Source organism: Camelus dromedarius, chromosome 5, assembly GCF_036321535.1.
Source record: "Camelus dromedarius isolate mCamDro1 chromosome 5, mCamDro1.pat, whole genome shotgun sequence".
Classification (NCBI taxonomy): Eukaryota; Metazoa; Chordata; class Mammalia; order Artiodactyla; family Camelidae; genus Camelus; species Camelus dromedarius.
Window position 1 is genome coordinate 27,679,152 of NC_087440.1, and position 21,836 is coordinate 27,700,987.

General features: G+C 39.6%; 1 protein-coding gene across 3 annotated transcripts in view; it reads right to left on the reverse strand.

The window, feature by feature from the left end:
- Positions 1–21,836, reverse strand: part of FMN1 (formin 1) — a 397,753-nt gene that overhangs the window by 193,230 nt on the left and 182,687 nt on the right. For all 3 annotated transcript variants that reach the window (XM_064485767.1, XM_064485766.1, XM_064485768.1), the window contains one exon: positions 1,144–1,889. In XM_064485767.1, the coding sequence (XP_064341837.1) occupies positions 1,144–1,889 (746 nt within the window). The remainder of the gene's footprint in view (positions 1–1,143; positions 1,890–21,836) is intronic.

Here is a 21,836-nt window from a genome sequence, read left to right on the forward strand (position 1 = left end):
AACCATTTGTTTTTGAAAATTACACAGAATATTAACATGTAAAAAGTATCATCATTTTCCACAAATAAACTCTTGGCTCTTGTTTTTTGGTGAGAGGAAAGGGGCCAGATATGAACTATGTAATCATCTTAGTTCACCATATGCTTAGCGTTAAGGTGCTTCCCACCCCTCCCAGAGGGATTTCCAGTTGCTTTCTCCCTGTGAGCTGCATGTTATTTTGTTCAATATCCTGCCTTCCCCAAGGAAAATTTTATATAAATAGAAAAATTCACTGCCACATCTTGGTTTGGGGGATAAGTTCAAAAATTTAAGCTAAAAAATCTATCCTATATTTGCCATTCTTTGCAAACAAATGAATTTCAAAACTAGAGTGCAGTCACAAAGCAACTCAACATCGTTCTCACGGTCCTCCTGATGGGCTCCAAAGTGAGGCAGAAGAAATCGGACCAAATCTGCCTGAATGGAAGTTTCCAAGCAACCATCTCTTGCTGCCTTGCAGACCCTGCTTAACAACCTACACAAATGGAAGATGCTCTTCAGCGAGCCACACACGGGCGCTTTCTCTGAAGGGCAACAAGGTATAAAGATGGGGAACCAGACTTCAAGCACAGAGTTGATATTTTGAGACTTCCCTCTGACCTCAAGAGCTAATGACTCAGCTATGTCTGGTTCTCTTAATAAAAAAAGAAGAAAAATCACACCTACGTGTTGAAAATACACATCACAGGGTTGATGATACCATCTAAAGACAAGACAGATATTCTAAAAATCTTCAGGGAACCAACAGTACAGACTCAGGCTCAATGTCTTTACGATTACTGACTAACTCCAGGGATGCTGGAGAAGGCCCTAACTTAGACCTGGGCTCTTTTTCAGTCTGTGAAATGGACTACTTGCCTTTGAGAAGGGTCTGACACAGAACACATCGTTTCTCCCAGCATCAATCCACAGAGAGCACAGAGAAGACCTGGTGGAGACGTTCTCCCCCAAGCATTCCAGCCTTGTTTACCCAAGGCACTCACCGTACCACACCTGGGAATGAGTGCCACACGACGAAGACACTGAACTGGTAAGAATACAGCATCACTTGGGCAAAACCTGCAGTTTCACAGGCTGAGAATGGGCCAGGGGAGATAAGCTTACCTCTTGTCACTTATTTGTATCCGAGTCCAGTACAGAGGCTTCATGGGACAACTGGGTTCAATGGCCGGCTTCCGAGGACACTGGCTAGAAGAAAGGCCGACTCCGGAGAAGAGGCCAGGAGGAAGTGGGGGCGCTGGAGCAGGAGGAGGCCCCCTGCTGCTGCGCAGGGCGGTGGAGTCAGGAAGCGGTGGGGGCGGAGGGGGTGGGGGCGGTCCAGCACTTGGAGGCAGAGGAGGTGGTGGAGGCGGCAGCGGCCCAGCACTCATAGGTGGTGGTGGAGGTGCCGGGGGCAAAGGGCCAAGTCCAGGTGGGAGGGGGGGAGGGGGCGGGATGATAGCCGGCAAGGGCGGCGCAGGAGGGGCAGGCGTTGCCTTCTGCTGACTCGATGAGATGCCTTCCGCAGCCTGAAGTGGTCCGTGGGTGTCTCTGTTGTCATTTGAGGGAGAGAGTTGGCTTAAAGAGGAGATATTCAGCTTTTTGGGTATTATCTGGTTACTTCTGGCTGTCTTGCCTTCACCCTCAGAGGGTTTGAGGAAGGTCTCTCTGTCTGTCTGGATGCACACATTTCTGTAGGACTTTGGAGGGCAGTCATCGTCAGTGGAGACACACTCATCTCTCATCTCTTCACATCCTCCCCGCCATCGGTGTTCTATCTCATATTTGAGATTTTCAATGGTTTCTTCTAGTCTCGCTGTGGTCACTGCGTGCTCACCCCGGATACGAAAGGCTTGAAGCTCAAATTGAGTCTGTAGAGAGATCAGTTGGAAAGAAAATTTAAAAATTTGTGAAAAACAATGATCAGAAATAAAATATTCAATAGCACCCCCTTAGCACAAGCCCACATAAACAAAGGGAAAGACAGAGACACTCTTCTGGGAGTCCAACAGGGCATAAACTTCACCTTATGAATTTTCCGAGGACCTAAATGATCGGAGTAGAAGCATTAACTGCATCTGACCTGAGCTCGCAGGCAACAATTACCATGGATTAAGGCTAAAAGGGAAACTGTCATCTAAGAACTTTCACAGGTTTTAACATCAAACTCAAAATAAAACTTTTAAGAAAGATTTGAACAGGCTTTAATATATCTTTTATTACTTTTGGTTTTGGTTTGGAAAAAGAACAAAAAAGGCTTGGAGGCCCTTTTGGCTTGGAGCCGCTGTTCTCACAGCCTTGCACAGAATGTCTCCTCTCTGGGGTTTCCAGGCCAACACAACAGAAAGTAAAGTGCAAGAAGCTATACATACATAGTTTTTTTTTTTTTTTAAGTTTCCATATCAAAGTTGCCCATGATCAGTATTTGTGTCTGTTTTATAATCATTCATAATAGTAAAGAAACTATTTAAATGCATAGAAAATGGGACTGTTAAGATCTGCTATTTTTCTCTTCTACATACTCAATATATTAAACTGCATTTTATAAGATACCAGCCTTTTTAATACTTATCTTTTTAGTTATTTCAATGCCTTGAGTCTGTGGTTTTCACTTAGCACAAACTGGTATCCTCTCGGTCTTTAACTGGTCTATCTTCCAGCATTCAAAGCCATTTAGCCTATTACAGTTAACTGGGAGGTAGTCAAATTTCCAATTTTATCAGCATTTCCAAAATCCAATTTAGCAGTAACAAAATATCTTGGTGAACTTATTTAATTTCTGCCTTCCCCAGCAGATTATAAACTCTACAAGAGGAAGTCAGGGATGGTACCCGCCTTTATTTCTGTATCCCAGCAGCTAGAACATAAAGTACATCGTACTGACAAGAAGGATAGATAAAAACCACAGTGATAGTTATATCCAGTCACTGCCCTAAGAGCCTTCCTGGTGACACTTTCTTCACTGTAACCGCAGCCCACAAATATCTAGAACACTGAAGAGTATAGAAGCACAGATCTGTGTTGTGTTATTTAAAACGTAAATACCTTCAATGGCCTAGTCAGTCAAGGTCATGACATGGGAAGATTCTCCACCTTCATTAAGAAAACTTTTAACTACATTTTTACTAGGTTCAATTCTTGCTTCAGAAACCAACCCTCAAAAATGGTGGTCAGAAGAAGTAGAGACAGGGTTTTTTTTAAGCTGATCCTATATGCGGACGTGGCAGCCCTGATCCAAGCCTTCTTTGCCTTCCTTTCCTCATAACTCGGTTGCTTCAATTGCTTTCGTGTTAACTAAATCCTCTTCCCACCTGCAATCTAGTAATCTATATCCATCTCCTTCGAAGCAAGATGCAAACTCACACACTTTAAAAGAGCAATCCCAAGTAAGCCATCCTGTTCCAAACACCCTTTTCCTTGACTGATGGTTTTTTTCATCTGTTTAATGTGGTGGTTCTCAACCTGCTCCCCATTAGAAACACCTAGAGAGCTCTGTCAAAAATACTGATGGGCAGGGCCATCTTGAAAGATAATCATTCAGTTGGTCTGAGCTGGTATCCTTAAAGCTCCCCAAGGGATTCCAATGGGCAGCCAGAGTTGAAACCAACAGTAACTTGTTAATCTTTATTCTGCTCCAAATACAGCTGAGATAGTAAGGCACTGCAATATCGGTAGTTTTTTGTTTGTTTGTTTTTTGGTTTTTGTTTTTTTTTTTTTGGCAATGACTTTTAACTTGGGTCATTCCAGAATCTCCAAAGGAACATGTGTTATTTGAAAAGGCCCCTTGCTAATCCTGCTATCTCCCCATCAGAGGAATACCCCTTCATTACCATATTGAGAATAATTACTCCATGCAGCAGATAAGCCTAAATTCTTTTATACTCAGGACTCTTCAAAACCTGCCCTCTCCTTCCTTTCCCAGATACTTCTCTATACTTTCCCTATGTTGCACCAGTACAGATTCAAACATATCATTAACTCCCACCTCTTTATGCTTTTGCACATGCTGCTTCCTCTGTCTAAAACACCCTTCCCCTCCCCATTTTCACCTCATGAAAGACCCGAAGGAAAATTCACTCCAGCACAACTGAACCTTTTGGCTTGAACTTTTCTTGATTCTTCTTGACAAAAGTTTTCCTTTGATTCTTCTTGACAAAAGTTTCCCTTTGACTTTGTTGCCAAAAAACTTTCTAGGTTCACATTGCATTACAGTCATTTATGTTTATCTTCTTTGCAAATCGAAAAGCTCCAGGCAGTTGGGGACCATGCCTTACTCATGTTTGAACTTCCAGAACACTGCACACTGCTTGGCTGGTTAGTGACCCATAAATGCTTATTGAATTGAATTATTTCTTTTGATTTAAATATTAAGACTTCCTTATGCCTCTGTAATACCCACCCGACTAGACTTGAAGCTCCAAGAAAATTTACAAAGAGACAGACATGTGGTCCCCTTCCTCTTTCATAGTCCCCGGCACAGCATATACCATGAGATTTCACAGTTGGTACTACCTAGAAAATTTAGATAAGACATCTAGATTATTTTTTCAACTGTGGATATTTCTAAAAGTTAATGCTGATCCTATTTAATTTTAACAATTCAAAATATTTAATGTAGATAAGTGTTCTCTCCACACTAAGCTTCAAGGCTGTTCCCATAAGTATAATAAACTACGCAGTAGAATTGAACCATATTTGTGATTCTAATCTGATTAGGAATTGGGCTCGAGGCAAGTCCTGCAGCTTCCTCAGGGGCTGGTCCTCCTTTCCCCTATCAAATCCTCATTATTTTTTAATATCCTCCCCATTACCACTGCTCAGAGATACCATCGAAGGAACACACGGTCCTGAAACCCAAGCAACAGAGGGAGGCTTTGCTTGTCTGGTCCCCACAAATCTGTCTGTCAAAAAGAAGGTGCAAAAGTGCCTGCTGTTGAAAGACATCACGGTGGTGCCAAGCACCGTGGAAAAATGACCCATTAGCATTTGGTGGCTGTGAACATTCTCTCCCAGGGGTGCTGCCAAGGCCAGTAAAAATTCAGGTTATATGCTGTACAACTTGAGTAAGTCAGCCTCTTCCAGGGATGCTTCCAAATTCTAAATCCTTAGGTTGGGAAAAGCAAGACAGTTCCCGGGACTGCACAGAAGCACAGTCACGCTCCATCACTGCAGCAAAGCGCAGTGTGAGCAGAGTGGAAGAAGGAAAAGGGACTCGAGAGCACGGAGCATCTCGGAGGCATGGGATCTGGTCCTTAGAGATGCTGAAGTGAGGCCAGGGGACGGTGCATCCATGACTTTGAATGTACGCATCCTGGTTTTTCTGTTTTGTTTATGAAGGTTGTACAAAGACTTCAATAACTTCCTACATAAATGACTTACACTTGCTATAGTAAAAACAGAAGTCTCCATTAATGAAAAGGATGGCAATGGGTTTGGTTAAAAAAAAAAATCTCCTAAGTTAACAATAGCTGGTTTTAATGAACTATTATCAATATTTTTTTATGAACTTATCTACCCAACACACACTTGCAGACATAGTAAACAATCTTATGGTTACCGGGGGAAAGGGGGTGGGAAGGGATAAAGTTGGGAGTTTGAGATTTGCAAATGTTAGCCACTATATATAAAAATAGATTTTTAAATGTTTCTTCTGTATAGCTCAGGGAACTATATTCAATATCTTGTAATAAATGGAAAAGAATATGAAAATGAATATATGTGTATATATGCATGACTGGGACATTGTGCTGTATACCAGAAATTGACACATTATAACTGTACTTCAATAAAAATAAATAAATAAATAAATTTTAAATTAAAAAAAAAGAAGAAGAAAGAAATCACATTTTGTTACAACTGTGAGGCCATCTCAGGGACACCAGGAAATATGAGGCACAAATGATACATCAGTGCAACTGGAACTTGCTAGGAGGGTTAAAAGCAACAAAGAAACAGGGCAGGAGAAGAAGGGACAAAGAGCAATCAAAATATAAATAGCACCTAAGCTGATGCAGGAGTAAAACCCAATATATGCCATGCTATAGAGTACAGAATAAATTACACACGTGTAAAGATGGTGCTGTCTCCAGTAGTCATCTGCCACACAGATATGCAGTCAAGATAGCGGGAAAAACGAAACCAACATGGAGCTCATGTGCAGGCACAGCGTTCAGTGCCTTCATTTATTTTATTCCTTGCAACTCTGTAAGGCAGGTGTTCTGGAGGATGTGTTAACTTGCATAATGCCCTCGAGCTGGAAAATGGTGACAAAGGAATTTGAATCCTGGTTGATGTTAACATGCTCTTTGAATTGATATCCATTGATAGTGGCTAAATAGCAGTAATTCATAATCATAACAATTATTGACTAGCAACATCATCTACTATGTATGGCTCACAATTTGTATTACATTAATGCCCATGATTATGGAGACAACCTATGAAAATTCTGGTACTGCAACTGCTTCTAAGATAAAGAGAGGCACAAAGAGACTAATTGCCAGAAGGACAGACTCAAATTCAGACCTTTTCACTCTAACCTAGAGTTCTTCTCACCTTATCATGGATCCTCAGTAATTAATAGTCCTTCCCATTTTAATACACTTTACAAAGTCAGAATGCCAACACAAAAATAGAGACACTTTCTAATGAATGATGCTTTTCAAAAACTATTTGCCTTCCATCCTTCTGGAGTAGAGCTGGAGTCATTGAGTAAGTAATAGATCTGAAGTCGTCTGGTTCACGGGCAAAGTGAGGGAAGGTGGGGAGAAGCCCTGGCCGAGGGTCAAAAGATCTAGACCATGCTGCTGGTTATTCCAGTCGTTAGCCACTCCACACTTAGCCAAATATATTACTTACTGTAACCCTCATTTATCAATATCCAAAATGAGAGGTTTAAAATGCTGAATTAATAAGGTTTCCTCTAATACTAAAGTGTAATAATTTCCACACCCAAGACTTCACTATATCTCCTCCTTTCAAACTCCCTAGAATACAGAAAGCTCTGATCACGAAAGCTTCATAAGGACTTAGAGCACAATAGCTATAGTCATACAAAGAGTCCCAACTCTCATGACGAAAGCCAAGTCAACACACAAGGTCAAAGAGACTCATTAAGGTACTCTGAAAATACACCAGTGGTTCAGTATGCAGTTCAGAAAAAGTTGGGTATTATTTGTGAACTGTCATAGTTATTATAAGGATTCTGGAATGTGCTTCAAAAATACGCAAATATAATTATGGATAGTCATCGAAGGAAATAGTGGGGAAGTAAAATAGAAAAACTTTTGAACTCTGTACTACAGTTCCGACCTGGAAACAAAACAAAATCTGGTTGTAGCCAGAGTGCTTTTGTGAAATAAAAGAAAAATCATTACTCACTGGGGATTCTGGCAACATTTTATTTCCAAGTTATTAGTATCAATACGTATAGTGGAAGTCACAGAAGTGGCTATACCTTGGGATATCCACGGAAACGATTTTCAGACTTTTATTTTTCCAAAAAGTAATTTGAAACCTAATGAGCAAACCCAAGACTGCATATTTTTAGGCAATGAGCCAACATACTAATTCCTTCTCTATTAAGAGAGAGGACTTGGAATTTTATGTTGTATTATTATTATCACTACTGAAACCACAGCTAGTCCAACGAGGTACGTGCGACCCATTCCAGAGTACGTGAGCTTAGAAACATCAGATGGTAAACTCTAGCCCTTAATACTGTGACAAACTGAGATTCTTCAAGTAATTACAGCCAGCACTTTACTTCTTCTTTCTCAGTTCACTCACTGTCTGTGAAGGGTCACCATCCTATGGCTAATGCCCCAACGGTATCATTTTGGAAACTGTGAAGTAGACTCCTCAGTTAGATTTACTTCACATAGTCCCAGTTTTGGATTTTTTTTCTTTTTAATTGCAAAGGGGTAGGAAATGAAAAAATACTAGGTCACTTAAATAGCATTATCAAATAGGAGCAAGTAAGGAGGGGCGAGCTGCTGAGATCTTTCCAGAATTAAAAGTAAAAGTGAAATTTATGCCTAAAACTCTAGGATTACTGACTAGAAAAATAATCTCTACATCTTCACCAATGTTACATAAAACTCTCTGCTATGAAGAGGCTCAGGGGAGCAATTGTGGTAAATTTTCCACTTACAGGCTTACTCCTCACAGTGGTACTGTGTGAACCAGACAGACACTGAACAAGTCTTCATTGTATCAACGTGAGATGAGACTATGGTCTTTCTACCATCTAGTATTCAAACAAGCTTCAATGAGCATCTACCAGGGGCTCGATCTTGTGAATGCATATAAAGACACGATCCATACTTTGAGAGGCTCACGTTCCAGCTGAGAAGAGGTATTGGTGAGTTATTTCTAATTTTCAGGACAGCTGAGCTGGTGTGGATTTCATGCTCATTATTCAGACATGACTTTTTCACTGACAACTGAAGAAAACCAAGGGCCATTCGGGCTGATCGGTCAGGCAAAGAACATCCCAGGTTGTCTGGGTTGCTTCCATTATCCAATAATGAGCCACTCTAGGCCCACTCATAACTAACCTCCCTGAATGTATCTTCACGAGTGAGCAAGGAGGTGTCTGGCTTCCTGCCTTAATATCTGAACAAATGACCAGTGAGGCGTGCCTCGGCCACAGCCACCTTCTCCTGGCCACTTCCAGTCTTCCCAGGCATTAGTCACTTGATAAATCTGCCATTGAATGGGTTTTAAATTATAGGCAAATCAACAGGGAAAACAAACAAGAGGATTTACGTGTTTTTCATTAAGATCTGGGCTCTGGCCTTGGACGCCAAGGAAGCTAGGAAGGAAAATGGCTTAAATTTCCAAAAACTGCTCACCCCAGCCAAAAGGCGCACTCATTATACAAGACATAAGCTGAGATGCCAGAAAAGGGCTCACAAAATTGAGTATAATCTTCATTTCTCTAAGTAATGGACCCAAGGAGAAATATTTTCTGCTCCAACTGGTGAGGCTAGGTCAAGTTAACGGAAAAAAAAATCACTACAATAGTAATGAGAGTGAGTGGACTTGGTTCAGCCTAAGACTGCTGTATGGCCTTACATTTGCTTCTTATCTCTGGCTGTTTTCTTCATCTGTGAAACAAACAGGTCAGAAAAAGATCAGGTGGCTTACAAACCAGGGTGTTTCAGCAGTTCTGCAAACACTTGGTTTTGTTTTTTTAAAAGGATATTCAACCTCAAACACAATGGAGTTTAAAAAATGTAGATGGTGACACCAAAACCTGCATATCTGGATACCACCAGCACACCTAGCACTAAGATACTTAGGTTCTGGGGTTGGTTTGTTTTTCAGTCTTTGAAATGCAAAGTTTTCCCTGACATCTTTCTGAATTTATTCAGGTGTTTTGAAAATGGTTTTACTGATCAGGAAAGTATAACTCTGCATTGGTCTCTTTCTTTCTGTTTTTAAATTCAGGTTTGTACATATAAATGTAAGTATATTACTACAGCACACGTGCACTATATTAAGTATGCACAGCCATGGGTCAGGCTAGTCTGCTCTGTGCGGGCCTCTACTCTGGCAAAGTGGTCCATTGTTCAGTAACAAGCACGTGCGTGGGCAGAGTGACGCATGATTTCAGCATTTAATTTTATCCTTGGTGCTCTTTGACAGAGTGATGTTTATGATTAAAACTAATTCCAGCAATTCTTAACTGTTACTGATTCAACTGTAAAGTAAAAATTTCCTACAATTCATGTTTCAATCTTAGGGATTATTTTAATTGAATACAACCCTAGGATAGCAAGGGAAACTTTTTTTTCCAAAAACCGTTTCCATTTTTAACTACATATTTTGTAAAATGTGATTTTTGAGATTTTTCTATTAGTAAAATAAAACATAGAAAAATAATTGGATGCTGTGGCTAATATAAGACTCAACATTTAAAACCCCTAAATTCAACTGTGTATTCAAATTTTTGCAGAAAATATCTGCAAAATACATACCTGATAAAAGACTTGTACCCAGAACATAGAACTCTGTTAAAATGAAAATAAGAAAACAACCTCCCCTTTCCAAAATGGGTGAAAGATCTGAATGGACAGTTCATGACAAAAGATACATGGATAACATGTAAGCACATAAAAAGATGCTCAACATGATGAGTCATTAGGGAAATGCAAATTAAACCACAATGAGATACTACCATGTGCTTACTGGAAGGGAGGGAGGGAGGGAGAGGAAAACTGACTCATCCGACAATATCAAGGGCTGAGGCGGATATGGAGCAAATGGAACTCTCAGTTTGCAAAGGGGAACGTAAAATGGTACAGCTACTTTGGAAACCAGTTTGGCTGCTTCTTATAGAGTGAGATATACACTTTCCATATGAACCAACAATCTCACCCCTAAGTATTTGCCCAAGTGAAAGAAAAGCACACATTAAGAGGAAATCCACATGCAGATGTTTTTATAAGCTTCATTTTCAGTTGTCTGTGATGGTTAATTTTATGTGTCAACTTTACTGGGCCATGGTGTGCTCAGATATCTGGCTGACTCTTATTCTAGGTGTCTCTGGGAGGGTTTTCTAGATGAGATTAACAGCAGAATTGGTAGACTGGGTAAAGCAGATTGCTCTTCCTAATGCAGGTAGGCTTCATCCAATCAGTTGAAAACATGAGTAGAACAAAAAGGCTGACTCTCCTAGAGAGAAAAAAAAATCCCTTTTGCCCAAATGCCCCTGAACTGAGGCCCTGGCTTTTTCCTGCCCTGAGACTGGAACATCAACACTGGCTCTTCCTGGGTCTCAAGCCTGCCGACTCACCCTGCAGATCTTGACCTCCATATTGTGTGAGCCATTCCTTATAATAAATCTCCTTCTTTACATACATCCTATTAGTTCAACTTCCATAGAGAACATTGACTAACACACTGCCCCCAAATGAAGCCACTCAAATGTTCTTCAATTGGTCAGAGGATAAACAAACCGGGGTTCATGCACAAAGTGGGTTTCTAATCAGAAACAAGAAGGAATGGGTTACTGGTAGGTGCAACAATGAGTGACTCTCAGATGTACTACGTTGAGTGAGAGAAGCTGGACTCCAAAGGCTACATACTGTATGATTCATTTATATGACGTTCTGGGGAAGTCAAAGCTGAAGGGGCAGAAAAAGCATCAATGGTTGCCAGCGTCCTGAGTTCAGGAGAGGAGTTGTCTTCCAAAAGACACAGGAGCACTTTTTATGGCAATGGAAATGCTCTATTTCTCAGCTGTGGTTTGGTGATGTGACTGCAGGTGTTTGTCAGAACTCATTCACTAAAGAGTGATTTTTATTGTATGTAAAATTATACCTTAGCCAAAGAACAGAGCATCTGGAAGACTGACATTATGTTAAGTTACACACACACATTTATATAAATTTAAAACTGCAAAACAAACACATTATAAATAAAGTGTCACTTATCAGCTGGACTTCCAAGCAAGATTTTGTTGTAAAATCTTTTGAGAAAACACGTTACAACAGACAGTAAAGTGAAATGAGTCCCAAAACGTCCAAAGAGGTACTATGTCTTAGTGAGACACCAATGTCCAAATTCTCTAAGATAGAAGTTTAGCTTTTCTCACCAAAGCTATAGCATTTTCCCCTCTGTGACCCAATTTCCAGGGCTTTCCCTTCCCAGGTCAGGCCTGGGACGAGGTGAGTGGTAGTCATCTAAGATGGTCCTGCCATGGTCAGCAGCTTTCTAACCTTGCAGCTGTGTAAGGACACGGCCAGGGACAGAGTAAAGGACTAAGAGCTCACAGTGTTAGGCAGGATGCTACACTGCCTTGAACACTGTGATGTCTTGTTTCTGCCCCCTTTTCAGGGTCTACCTCCTGCCCCATTACTTACAAGGAGTCGATTTTCTCGTTGTAGTTAATTAATAAGCACTTCTAAGGAAACAAAGTTCTAAATTTTTTAGTTCTGCAAGGAAAAAGGACTTAATATCTTCTATTCCCTGGCCAATTTGAAGAGTTTTCTTTGTTAGTATTTTTATTAAGCCAGTCTCCAAAGCAAGGACCAGAGTACTTGGATTTTCAATTTCTTTTAAAGCAACAGATTGATAGTTCTTTTTTTTTCTTTAGTTACAGATATCACCTACCAAACCAGACAGTCTGTTCCATAGCACAGTGAGAACAGTTTCCTCTTATACTTACTGGGTCTCCAAGACACAGGAGGCCCACGATTCCATCAGCATTGTAGGTGGAAGATCCTCCTTCTGGTTCCTATTCCAGAAAATGAGGATGACATTGCCTGTCTTGCTTCCGAATCTATTTTTCATGGGAAGTGAAAGAAACTCAAAATAATGTGTTGAGAACAAATTAAGAAATACTCTAACTGAAAAGCACGGTAGAGTTTATACGATATTGGATAGAACTAACAGCAACTAGTTGGGCTTATAGCACATTGTCAATTGGAAACTACTAAACCAACCCATATGTACCCCATGAATAAGTTTATATGTACATTTAGATGGTGGCCTTAGAGAACAGGCTGTACATGATGTGGTTAAATAAAAGTCAACCTTTCTTCTAAATAAAATGCATTAAGTGGGATCCATACACCATGAGAATGTGCATTAAAATAAACGAGTATTGTATCAGACAACAAAAAGCTAGGATATCACGTATGTACAAGACATGTTGATGGTCATGTTAAGAGTTTTCTCAAGCAACTTTCTTTTTTCCTATTCATTGGCAGGTATCTCTTTCACCTTTTTACCCCTACCTGGAAAGTGTTCAAGTCCTCTTGCCTTCCCACATTTACCTAATCCCCCCAATAAAAATCAGAATGATTGCCTTAATTCTGCCCCCACCTCCTCAAGATAAATTCTCCCATTAAGTTTGCTGACAAACATTGCTCTAAAAGATCTGCAGCTGCCTACTGTCTCTGCATCTTCACCACACCCTTTGAGTAATTTCTCAAAAATCTAATGCTCACACTAATGGTTTCCTAAGTTACCTGGTTTGGTGGATTTGTCCTCATTCTCCTTTGTGAATTCTGCAGCTCAACTTAAAAATGGTCTCTCTTGCTTTCTCCGACAGTACAGTCCCCTGGTCCTCTTTCTACCTTGCAATTATTCTGCCTACTTTGCTACCTTCTCTCCCACTTCTGTCTTCAGAGTAAGTCAATTTTCAGATGATTCGATAAAGAAGATGTCATACATATATACAATGGGATACTACTCAGCCACAAAAAAGAATGAAATAATGCCATTTGCAGCAACATGGATGGACCTAGAGATTATCATACTAAGTGAAGTAAGTCAGATAGAGAAAGACAAATATCATGATACCACTTACATATGGAATCTAAAAAAATGACACAAATGAACTTACTTACAAAACAGAAACAGACTCACACACAGAAAACACACTTATGGTTACCAAAGGGGGAAGGCAGGGAGAGAGAATAAATTAGGAGTTTGGGATTAGCAGACACAAACTACTATATGCAGAATAGATAAACAACAAGGTCCTACTGCATAGCATAGGAAACTATATTCAATAGGTTGTAATATCCTATAATGAAAGAGTATGAAAAAGAATATATATAACTGAATCACTATACTGTACACCAGAAACTAACACATTATAAATCAAGTATATGTCAATTAAAAAATAAACAAATAAACAAATAAATAAACAAGTCAATTTTATGAGGACTCACGTTTTTGTCTCTTTTGTTCACCAGTGCATGCCTAGACCCATGAATAGTGCCTGGCCTGTAGCACTGTGACAGTTGTTGAGAGAATGAATGAATGAAAGAATGAACAAATTTTTCAAGGATCCTTAACTGACTCTTAGAAGTCCCTAAAGCTACAGTGCCTGTGATGATTATGTTCAGTTAGCAAAAGGAGGTCAAGGGGCAAGAGCGAATGCTATTGAGTAGGACCGACCCAAAGCATTACATGTTTGATTAAAAACCCTCTGATTTGTATAATTACTGCTATTATCCCTCAGCAATGTCCTAGCAGACAAGGGCATAGCTGATGGAGAGCATATTCTTTCCAACAAACCTCATGAAATTCTAGCACTCGTAAGTCCAATGTTACAGTCCATCTCCGTTCAGATCTGGTAAGTTTTGTTCATTCGATGGACTTCCAGTATGAGATATCTTATAATACACACAGGGCCTAGATGAGAGCTGACAAATGAACTGACCCCAAATTAGTCAAAACAAGCATTCTACACCAAAGACATTTATAATCCAATCACTGCAAAAAGCCATACTTTGGTAACAATTTTTATAGTCCAAATACAATTCCATTTCAAAATCACTGAGGAACCCACAAACATGTTTTATACACATGTACCCAAGTGTTTTGAGTTATTTTCCAATCTTCCTTCACTGGGACAGACGACAAAATGATTGGAACAAGGTTGGTTCATGGGAACACTTTGATCAACAGAAAGAACCTCGACACAGCACCCCCTGAGAATGTGGGTGACCAGTTCATTCTTCATAATGGCTAGGCTTTTTGTGAGTTTCTTTATATAGCCGGCCCTCTGTATCTGCCCATGGACGTGGAGGGCTGAGTGTACTATGCCGTTTTACACAAGGAACCTGAGCATTCGTGGATTTGGGTATTCTCAGGGGGTCCTGGAACCAATTCCTCAGACACCAAGGAACGACTGACTACATGAGCAGTCAGGCTTACAGAACATCTCCAACTACAGATCTATCTAGGATGAGGCAGAGATTCCTGGAACTGCGCTTGCTTCATCTGGAATATTTGCTATTTAGGATGTAGGTGGGCGGACAGCGCACAAGTGATCAAGTCCATCCGTAGCACCTCAGTGCGTACTCTTGAAAACAGTGAGACCCAAAATAAGAGTCATTCTGAGTAACAAGAGAATTCTAAAACTCCACAAAGGAGGTTTCCTGACCACAGGGCATCAATACCCATCATTTTTAGAAAGTTTTGGCAAAGAATCACATTGATTTATTTGAGCTCACAAAGATCTGATGTAATATTTAAAAACAGATCTCTTCTTTGTGTAAACATGAATTAAGAAAAATGTAAATCTCCCATCTAGGTTTATTTTTTTAATATGGATTTTAATTATATATTTATAAATCTGGGGTGCTCAAAGCCTTAAACAGTTAAGATAATAAATGGAATTTGGCAGAACATTTGTTCTGATTACTAGATGTTTAATGATACTTGGAACATCAAGATGCATGTGAAATTACACTCAAGAATGATGCACACAGAATAACTTGGAAAGGATCGGATCTCATTTTGACTTGATTCTTTTCTCCTGGAATACAGACAAACCACATTCTTGTTTTCTTCCTGCATTCTCCCCCTTAGATTAAACTATATTACTTTTGATTGATATTCATCTCTATAATTTGGGCCTTCTGAAAGGATAATTGCTACAAGAATTACATTTTCAGGTTTTTTCCAGTAATTAGAAGCTTTAACTTTAAATCAGCATTCTTATTTCCTAACTGATCAAACATGGAACGTAAGTCATGAAACATTTTCAAAATAAATGTTTTAACTACTCTACTCTATGCAAAGTTTAAATGTCACTCCGAATTTAGTTTGACACGGGGTTCTAGACGGCTGTAATTTTTTTCTCTCCAACAATTTTTCTACTTTAAACATTACAGCTACACATAACACAAGTGTGAAAAGACAGGGGCACTATTATCTAAAAACTCTTAATTTCTACACAAGTCATTCCAAAGTTAATAACCAAATATGATGGTTAATGATGACACAGGGCCAGCTGTATACACTGGCTGCATCAGACCACGTGACTGCTGCCGTGTTTCATACTATCAGCATGCTGCTGCCTCATGGAATCCGTCCGCTACAAGAGATTACATATGCCAGTTTTGTGCCATGCAGCCTTCGTGAAGAAGTGAACTGGCTCAAGTATCCACGCCAGTCATCCATTCTAAATAATCACAAACTACTCACATTCTAAATATTTAGATTACTAGGAATCTCAGTGCTGGACCATCACCTTTCCACACACTGCACTTCAGAGCAGTAGAAGGCTTTCTGATTGCACGTCCTTGAACACAATATTAATACACATATGAAATGGATTAGAATGGTTGAGGTGTTTGAAAGAAAGGAATTCTGATTTTTATAGAGATTGACGTGAAGATCATTTTTCTTCGTCCAAATTGACTTTGTTAAACATACCCCAACCTCAACTGTAGCTGCCAAATGTGAAAGCAAATGCCTGTTTCCTTCTGAATCATTTCCTTTTTTGTATTTTTCTCTCCCATATGTTTCTCAGATTTTCATATCACCAAAGCACAGGTAAGATTAAAAGTGTAGAATTAAATCTAAACATGATGCACCTATAAGGAAAACACTTAACAGTCCAGTACTGAAAACTGGGGCTCATAAAGAAGGAAATATTTAACCTTGTTTCTGGGTGTGATTCATTTTAAAAGCTGATTTTTGGAGGTGCAAAGTCCTCTAGCAACACTCACAGTTTTCATTCACAATAATGGTGTTTTTAAATGTCCTTTGGTATGGGTGATACTTTGTTACAAGTTTAGGGGAGAAAAATGTAAAATCACTCCAAGAGGTATTTCTGACAGCTGGCAGCCTCTGTCTTATTATTATTATTAGTAGTAGTAGTAGTAGTAGTAGTAGTAGTAGTAGTATTATTGTAATTAGCTAGCAACTGAGCAAGATGTGAGTGATGCTGTAAGAGTTCAATGTTTGAATCTAGGTCATAATAAAACAGAGCCCACCTGCACACTGATCTATATCTTACAAATCTAGAAAATCTCACCTGAGAACTAGAAAATCACCTCTCAAGCTCCTATTTATAAACCCTAAATGTAATTCTTAATCTTGCAGAGACAAAGAATGAGGACAAGAGAAAACAAGTATCAGACAACCTCCTGACCTCAAAAAGCAACAACCTAAAAAGTTGAAACTGAATTAAATATTTGGAAGAGGTGGCCTTATTTTCCTCCAATTGATTTGTACATTCCTAAAAGAACCATGTTTAATTTCGTTCCTGTGTCTGAAGATTTTGGTTTTAAACAAGCTCTGTGAAACGGCAGATAACACATGCCCCATTCCACACCACTATGGAACACTCGATGGTTCTTCTGTCCATCTCTTACTTTGCAATTAACACTTCCTCTGCCTTCTACAGAGCAATCTCTGTATGGCTTAAGTGATGGAGCACTAGATTGGGAAAAAAGACCTGACTTCCAGTCCAGGTAGGTCTATTAGCTGACTTCATAGGCTTGGGCTCAATTATTGCTAACAAGCAGGAACCAGAAGGTGAATTTCAATGGGTGGTCAGCTTCCTTGGCTATAAGGAACCCTGTCCTGTTGGGAGCATGTCATCTCCCTTAAAGGGATTAAAGAAGAAAAGGCTGAGTATCATTAAGCTTGATTTGAAAATCAGCTCTTTCGTCTCATCTATAAAAGACAAAGGTTTACAAAGTATCAAAAATTCAAATGTATCCATGCTGCTTTCACTTACATTATTATAAATGGTCAATTACCATAACCTGTCTAGACATAAAACATCTGATAAATCTTCATTTTAGACAATAAGAGATAACTACTGTTCTCCCAGTAGAAAGTCATAAAACTTTCAAAACTATCTTAGAAAGTCCTTCTGGGAACACAGTTTTCCTACTGTACTTCTCCTATGTCTCTGAATTTGAAAAACTCTCCCTGCAAAATCCCCTTGGTTTAAACCTAGTTTCCACTGCAGAAAAAGAAAAAGAAAAAACCAACCAGTGGCTAATTTATGCATTAATGCATGTATTACTGTGAAGGCAGATTCATTTGTTTGCTATTTATTGAAGGTTTATGTCCATCTTGTGCTTCCCCACTGGGTGGGATGGAAGGAAGAGGCTACACCTCTGCTTTCATGATTATAATACGAGAAAGTCTGCTAATTGCCTAAGTCAGGGATAAAGAGCCTAACGTTTCAGAGGAGGGAGCCTTGGGAAGTCAGAGATGGTTTCATGTATAACGGAGAATCCTCACTGGGCCGCGAAGGATTGGTAAGATAGAGTGGTACACTGTGAGCAAGCCAAGCGAAAAGGAAAAAAACAGAATGATGGGAAAGTCCTGGGAAATAATAAAGGAGAAAACTAAAGTTTTAAGTTTGAATCTGATTCTAGAAAGTCTTAAACACCACGCTCAGGGCTTAAACTCAACTTGAAAGGCAGCAGTGAGCCATTAAAGGTATGTAAGAGAGAGGAACAACCTCTAAGCAATTTATAACATGGCTTGAACACAGGCAGGACACAATAAAGGCTTAAACCAGGAACACAGAGGTGGGATGCCAAGGCACGAGTGTACATAAGGGACCATGGAGCTAAAATGAGCATAATTTGGCCATCAAATGGATGCAGAAGCTGAGGGTGCAGGAGTTGCCAAAGATGCATCTGAGATCCCTTGTCTGGACTTTTAGAACAGTGGAACCTTAAATAATCAGGGCAGCCAAGAACAGAGCCCATTTTGTGTTGTGTTTATACTGTGTAGGGGGAGGTCAGAAGGGGACAAGAGGACCTTTTAATTCTGGGATGAAATACATTTTTGATGCTCCGGCTTTGGAAATTTTAAATGTGAAATAATAAAATCATTTCCTAGTCCAGGTTTTCCAGCACAAACTAGAACTTCCCTGAAGCCAGAAGTCAGGAAAACATTTGAATCCAAATAAATAGGTCTGTGAAGCCTTTAGAGATAAACCTGCAGCAATAAATGAAATCTCTAAAACACAAGACAGGAAGCCAGGTAACTGAAGGCCACCTCTTGGAGGGTCACGTGTGCGGCTGCTGCAGAGGCAGGGCTGCAGGAGCAGCAAAGATTTTTTTGAAGCTCACTGAGAGGAGGAAGAAAGGAAGAATTCAGTGCCTCAGGTGTGGAGGGAGGAGATGAAGGGTTTCAGTTGTGACACTCGAGAATCCAAGTCCATGGAGACCACCTGATGATCACTTCCTCTGTGGTATCAGCTGCTGCAGTACAGGTAACAGAAAGCAAGTGGCAGGAGAACCAGCCACACCAGACTCACATTTGAGAACTCTGCCAGCGACAGGACGGATGGAAGCTCAAACAAGCAGCAGTCAAGTGAAGGCGTTTTAAAGTAGAGAAGAGCCGCATGTGTTATTAGAAATGGGGGGATGGACCTACCCAAAATGGAACAATCAATGAGAGAAAAATGCAGAAAAAGTGTAGAGGATGACATCAAAGCGATCGGGTGGGAAAACATTAGGTGTCTCAGCTTCTTTTCCTATGCTCTGGGGCCAACATTTAAAAAATGAAGCAAAGAAACATATACACAGTACTATACATAAAATAGATAAACAACAAGGACCTACTATACAGCACAGGGATCTATATTCAATAGTTTGCAATGAGCTATAATGGAAAAAAATCTGAATATATATGCATATGCATAACAGAATTGCTTTGCTGTGTACCTGAAACAAACACTGAAAATTGATTACACTTCAATAAAAAATAAGAATTTTAAAAAGTGAAACAAAGAATAGTCTAAAGACAAAGGTATCCACTCTCTATTTTCCTCCTATCTTAAAAGAAGTGTCCCCTTTTTTTTCCAGAGCTAATTCGACCTGATGGGTTCCTGATTCCACCCTCTTCCACATTCTCAGGAATATTTTCTTATCACTTTGCTCCTCTCCAGCCAGCTCTCCCCTTCACCTACTCAGGCCTCCTGTTGGAAAGGCAGGACTGCTTGGGCTGGTTTCCCATGTAATCGACGCCTAGTGTATATCTGTTCTTACCGCTGGAGAGTAACTCCGCAATTATTACCCTGTGTAATCTGAGCATCATGGTAGTGAGGGTGGGATCCCCATTTCATGGAGTGTCCAAAACCACAGTTGCACAAAGGATCAGGACGATGACTGAAGACCGGGTCTGACTCTCCAGCCCCATGTTCTTTCTCCTGTGGAGAGCCATCTCGAGACACTTGTCAAGATGCCGGCAGTAGACTCTGTTTCTGTCTAAACATTACAAAGTACCTGGCTTGCTGTCAGAGACCAAACTTTAAATGGCTGAAACAGCTTGATAGATTGTGTGAAAATTTTATGGTCCTTCCGTCAGACACCGTAATTTATTATCACATAATACACAGTCAGAAGAACCAAAAGAAACCATCCCACGAGGGCAAACAACGTGGAGGCAGTGGCCCTTTGACACTCTAAGGCCACAGGCATTATATGGATCCAATAAGAAGGCTGCTTCTACGAGCGAGAAAACAACCTCTTGATCTTGCAAAATGTTTTTGGACACCTAAAGGCTCTTTTATTACTGTGGCTGATTAAAATGAAAAGCTTAAACGACTAAAATGTTCTTTTTGATGAGTTTTTGCCATGAACTATGGACCTTATAGTCCAGTGGGATTCGAGCCCTTTGATCCTGGGCACTCACATAAATTCAGAGTCATAAAACAACATTGGATTTGATTTTACTAGTGCGGCTGGTGTTGCCAGATTTGTAATGCAATCTTGTTTTCTCCCCTCCTCATTTTTAGGCCCATCCACCATTGTTTTATAGCAAAAGGAAAGGAGTTTCCATTTGTTTTTGGCAATCAAGCCTCAAGGTTAAGCCACGACTCTACAATGTTGAAATTTCACAGAAAAAAAACTAAATGATACTCTATTATATCCATCAACATTGGAATCCGTGTTATTTGATGTGCTGAAAATATAAAAAATAACTCTTTTCTGCATGAAAATAATTGCAGATTTTCACTACTTAAGAGGTTCAGAAGATGATGTGGTTAAAAACTATATGTATGAAGTAGGAAAAATATGGTCAGCTTCAGCATTCATAAATTTCCAGCAGGACTAACTGAAAATTAATTTTAAAAAAATCAAATGACCCTCCAGGTTATTTATGAATGAGTAGAAGACCATATCTTAGTTTTCAAATTTCATTTACCTAAAAAAAAAAAACAAAAAAACAAAAAAACAAAAAACAGTATCTGTGGGAAAAGCAAAGGAAATAGTGGAAATAGTCAACATTTGTTGAACAAAAAGACAAGAAATACAGTATATATAAAAATAGATTTTTAAAAAAGTTTCTTCTGTGTAGCACAGGGAACTAGTTTCAATATCTTGTAATAACCTTTAGTGAAAAAGAATTTGAAAACAAATATATATATGTATGCACATGACTGGGACATTGTGCTGTGCATCAGAAGTTGACATGTTGTAACTGAATGTACTTCAATTAAAAAAAAGACAGGTCATAAATATAATTTAGACGTTTTATTCACTTCCTTTCCTTATCTTCTAATAATTTGCCTTTGTATGTATCTGTACCATAATAATATTCCTGTAACTTCTACTTCTAGAAGCAAAAATTCTACTATGAAAGGTCTATGAGGGGACAAAAATGCAAATAACTTTACGAAGACTTGTATTACAGAGGCCAAAATGAGTAACAGTGGGGCAGTGTTACTTATTTTTTTAATGGAGCCAAATATCAGTTTTGGTTCACTGAGGAAGAACCATGGTACATTTAGCCTGTCCAATAGACCAGGAAATACTATTTCAAGTTGGATAAACAATTTTCAGCGATTTTTTTTTTTCATGGATCCTCTGAAGGCTGGGAAATTGCTCACCAAGATTATTCTGTAAGTGATATGGGGCCCAAGAGTCATGAGAGGGCTCAACAATCCTAACTTAAAAGCAGTTACCATAAAAGATACAGGTCGCTATCCTTTGGCCAATGCCTCAAGATACATCCGACTGTGGTCTTTCATTCCCTCCCTGAGGTCCTAATGAGCATTTCAGGGTACAGTCCATCCAGAGGAATGTAAT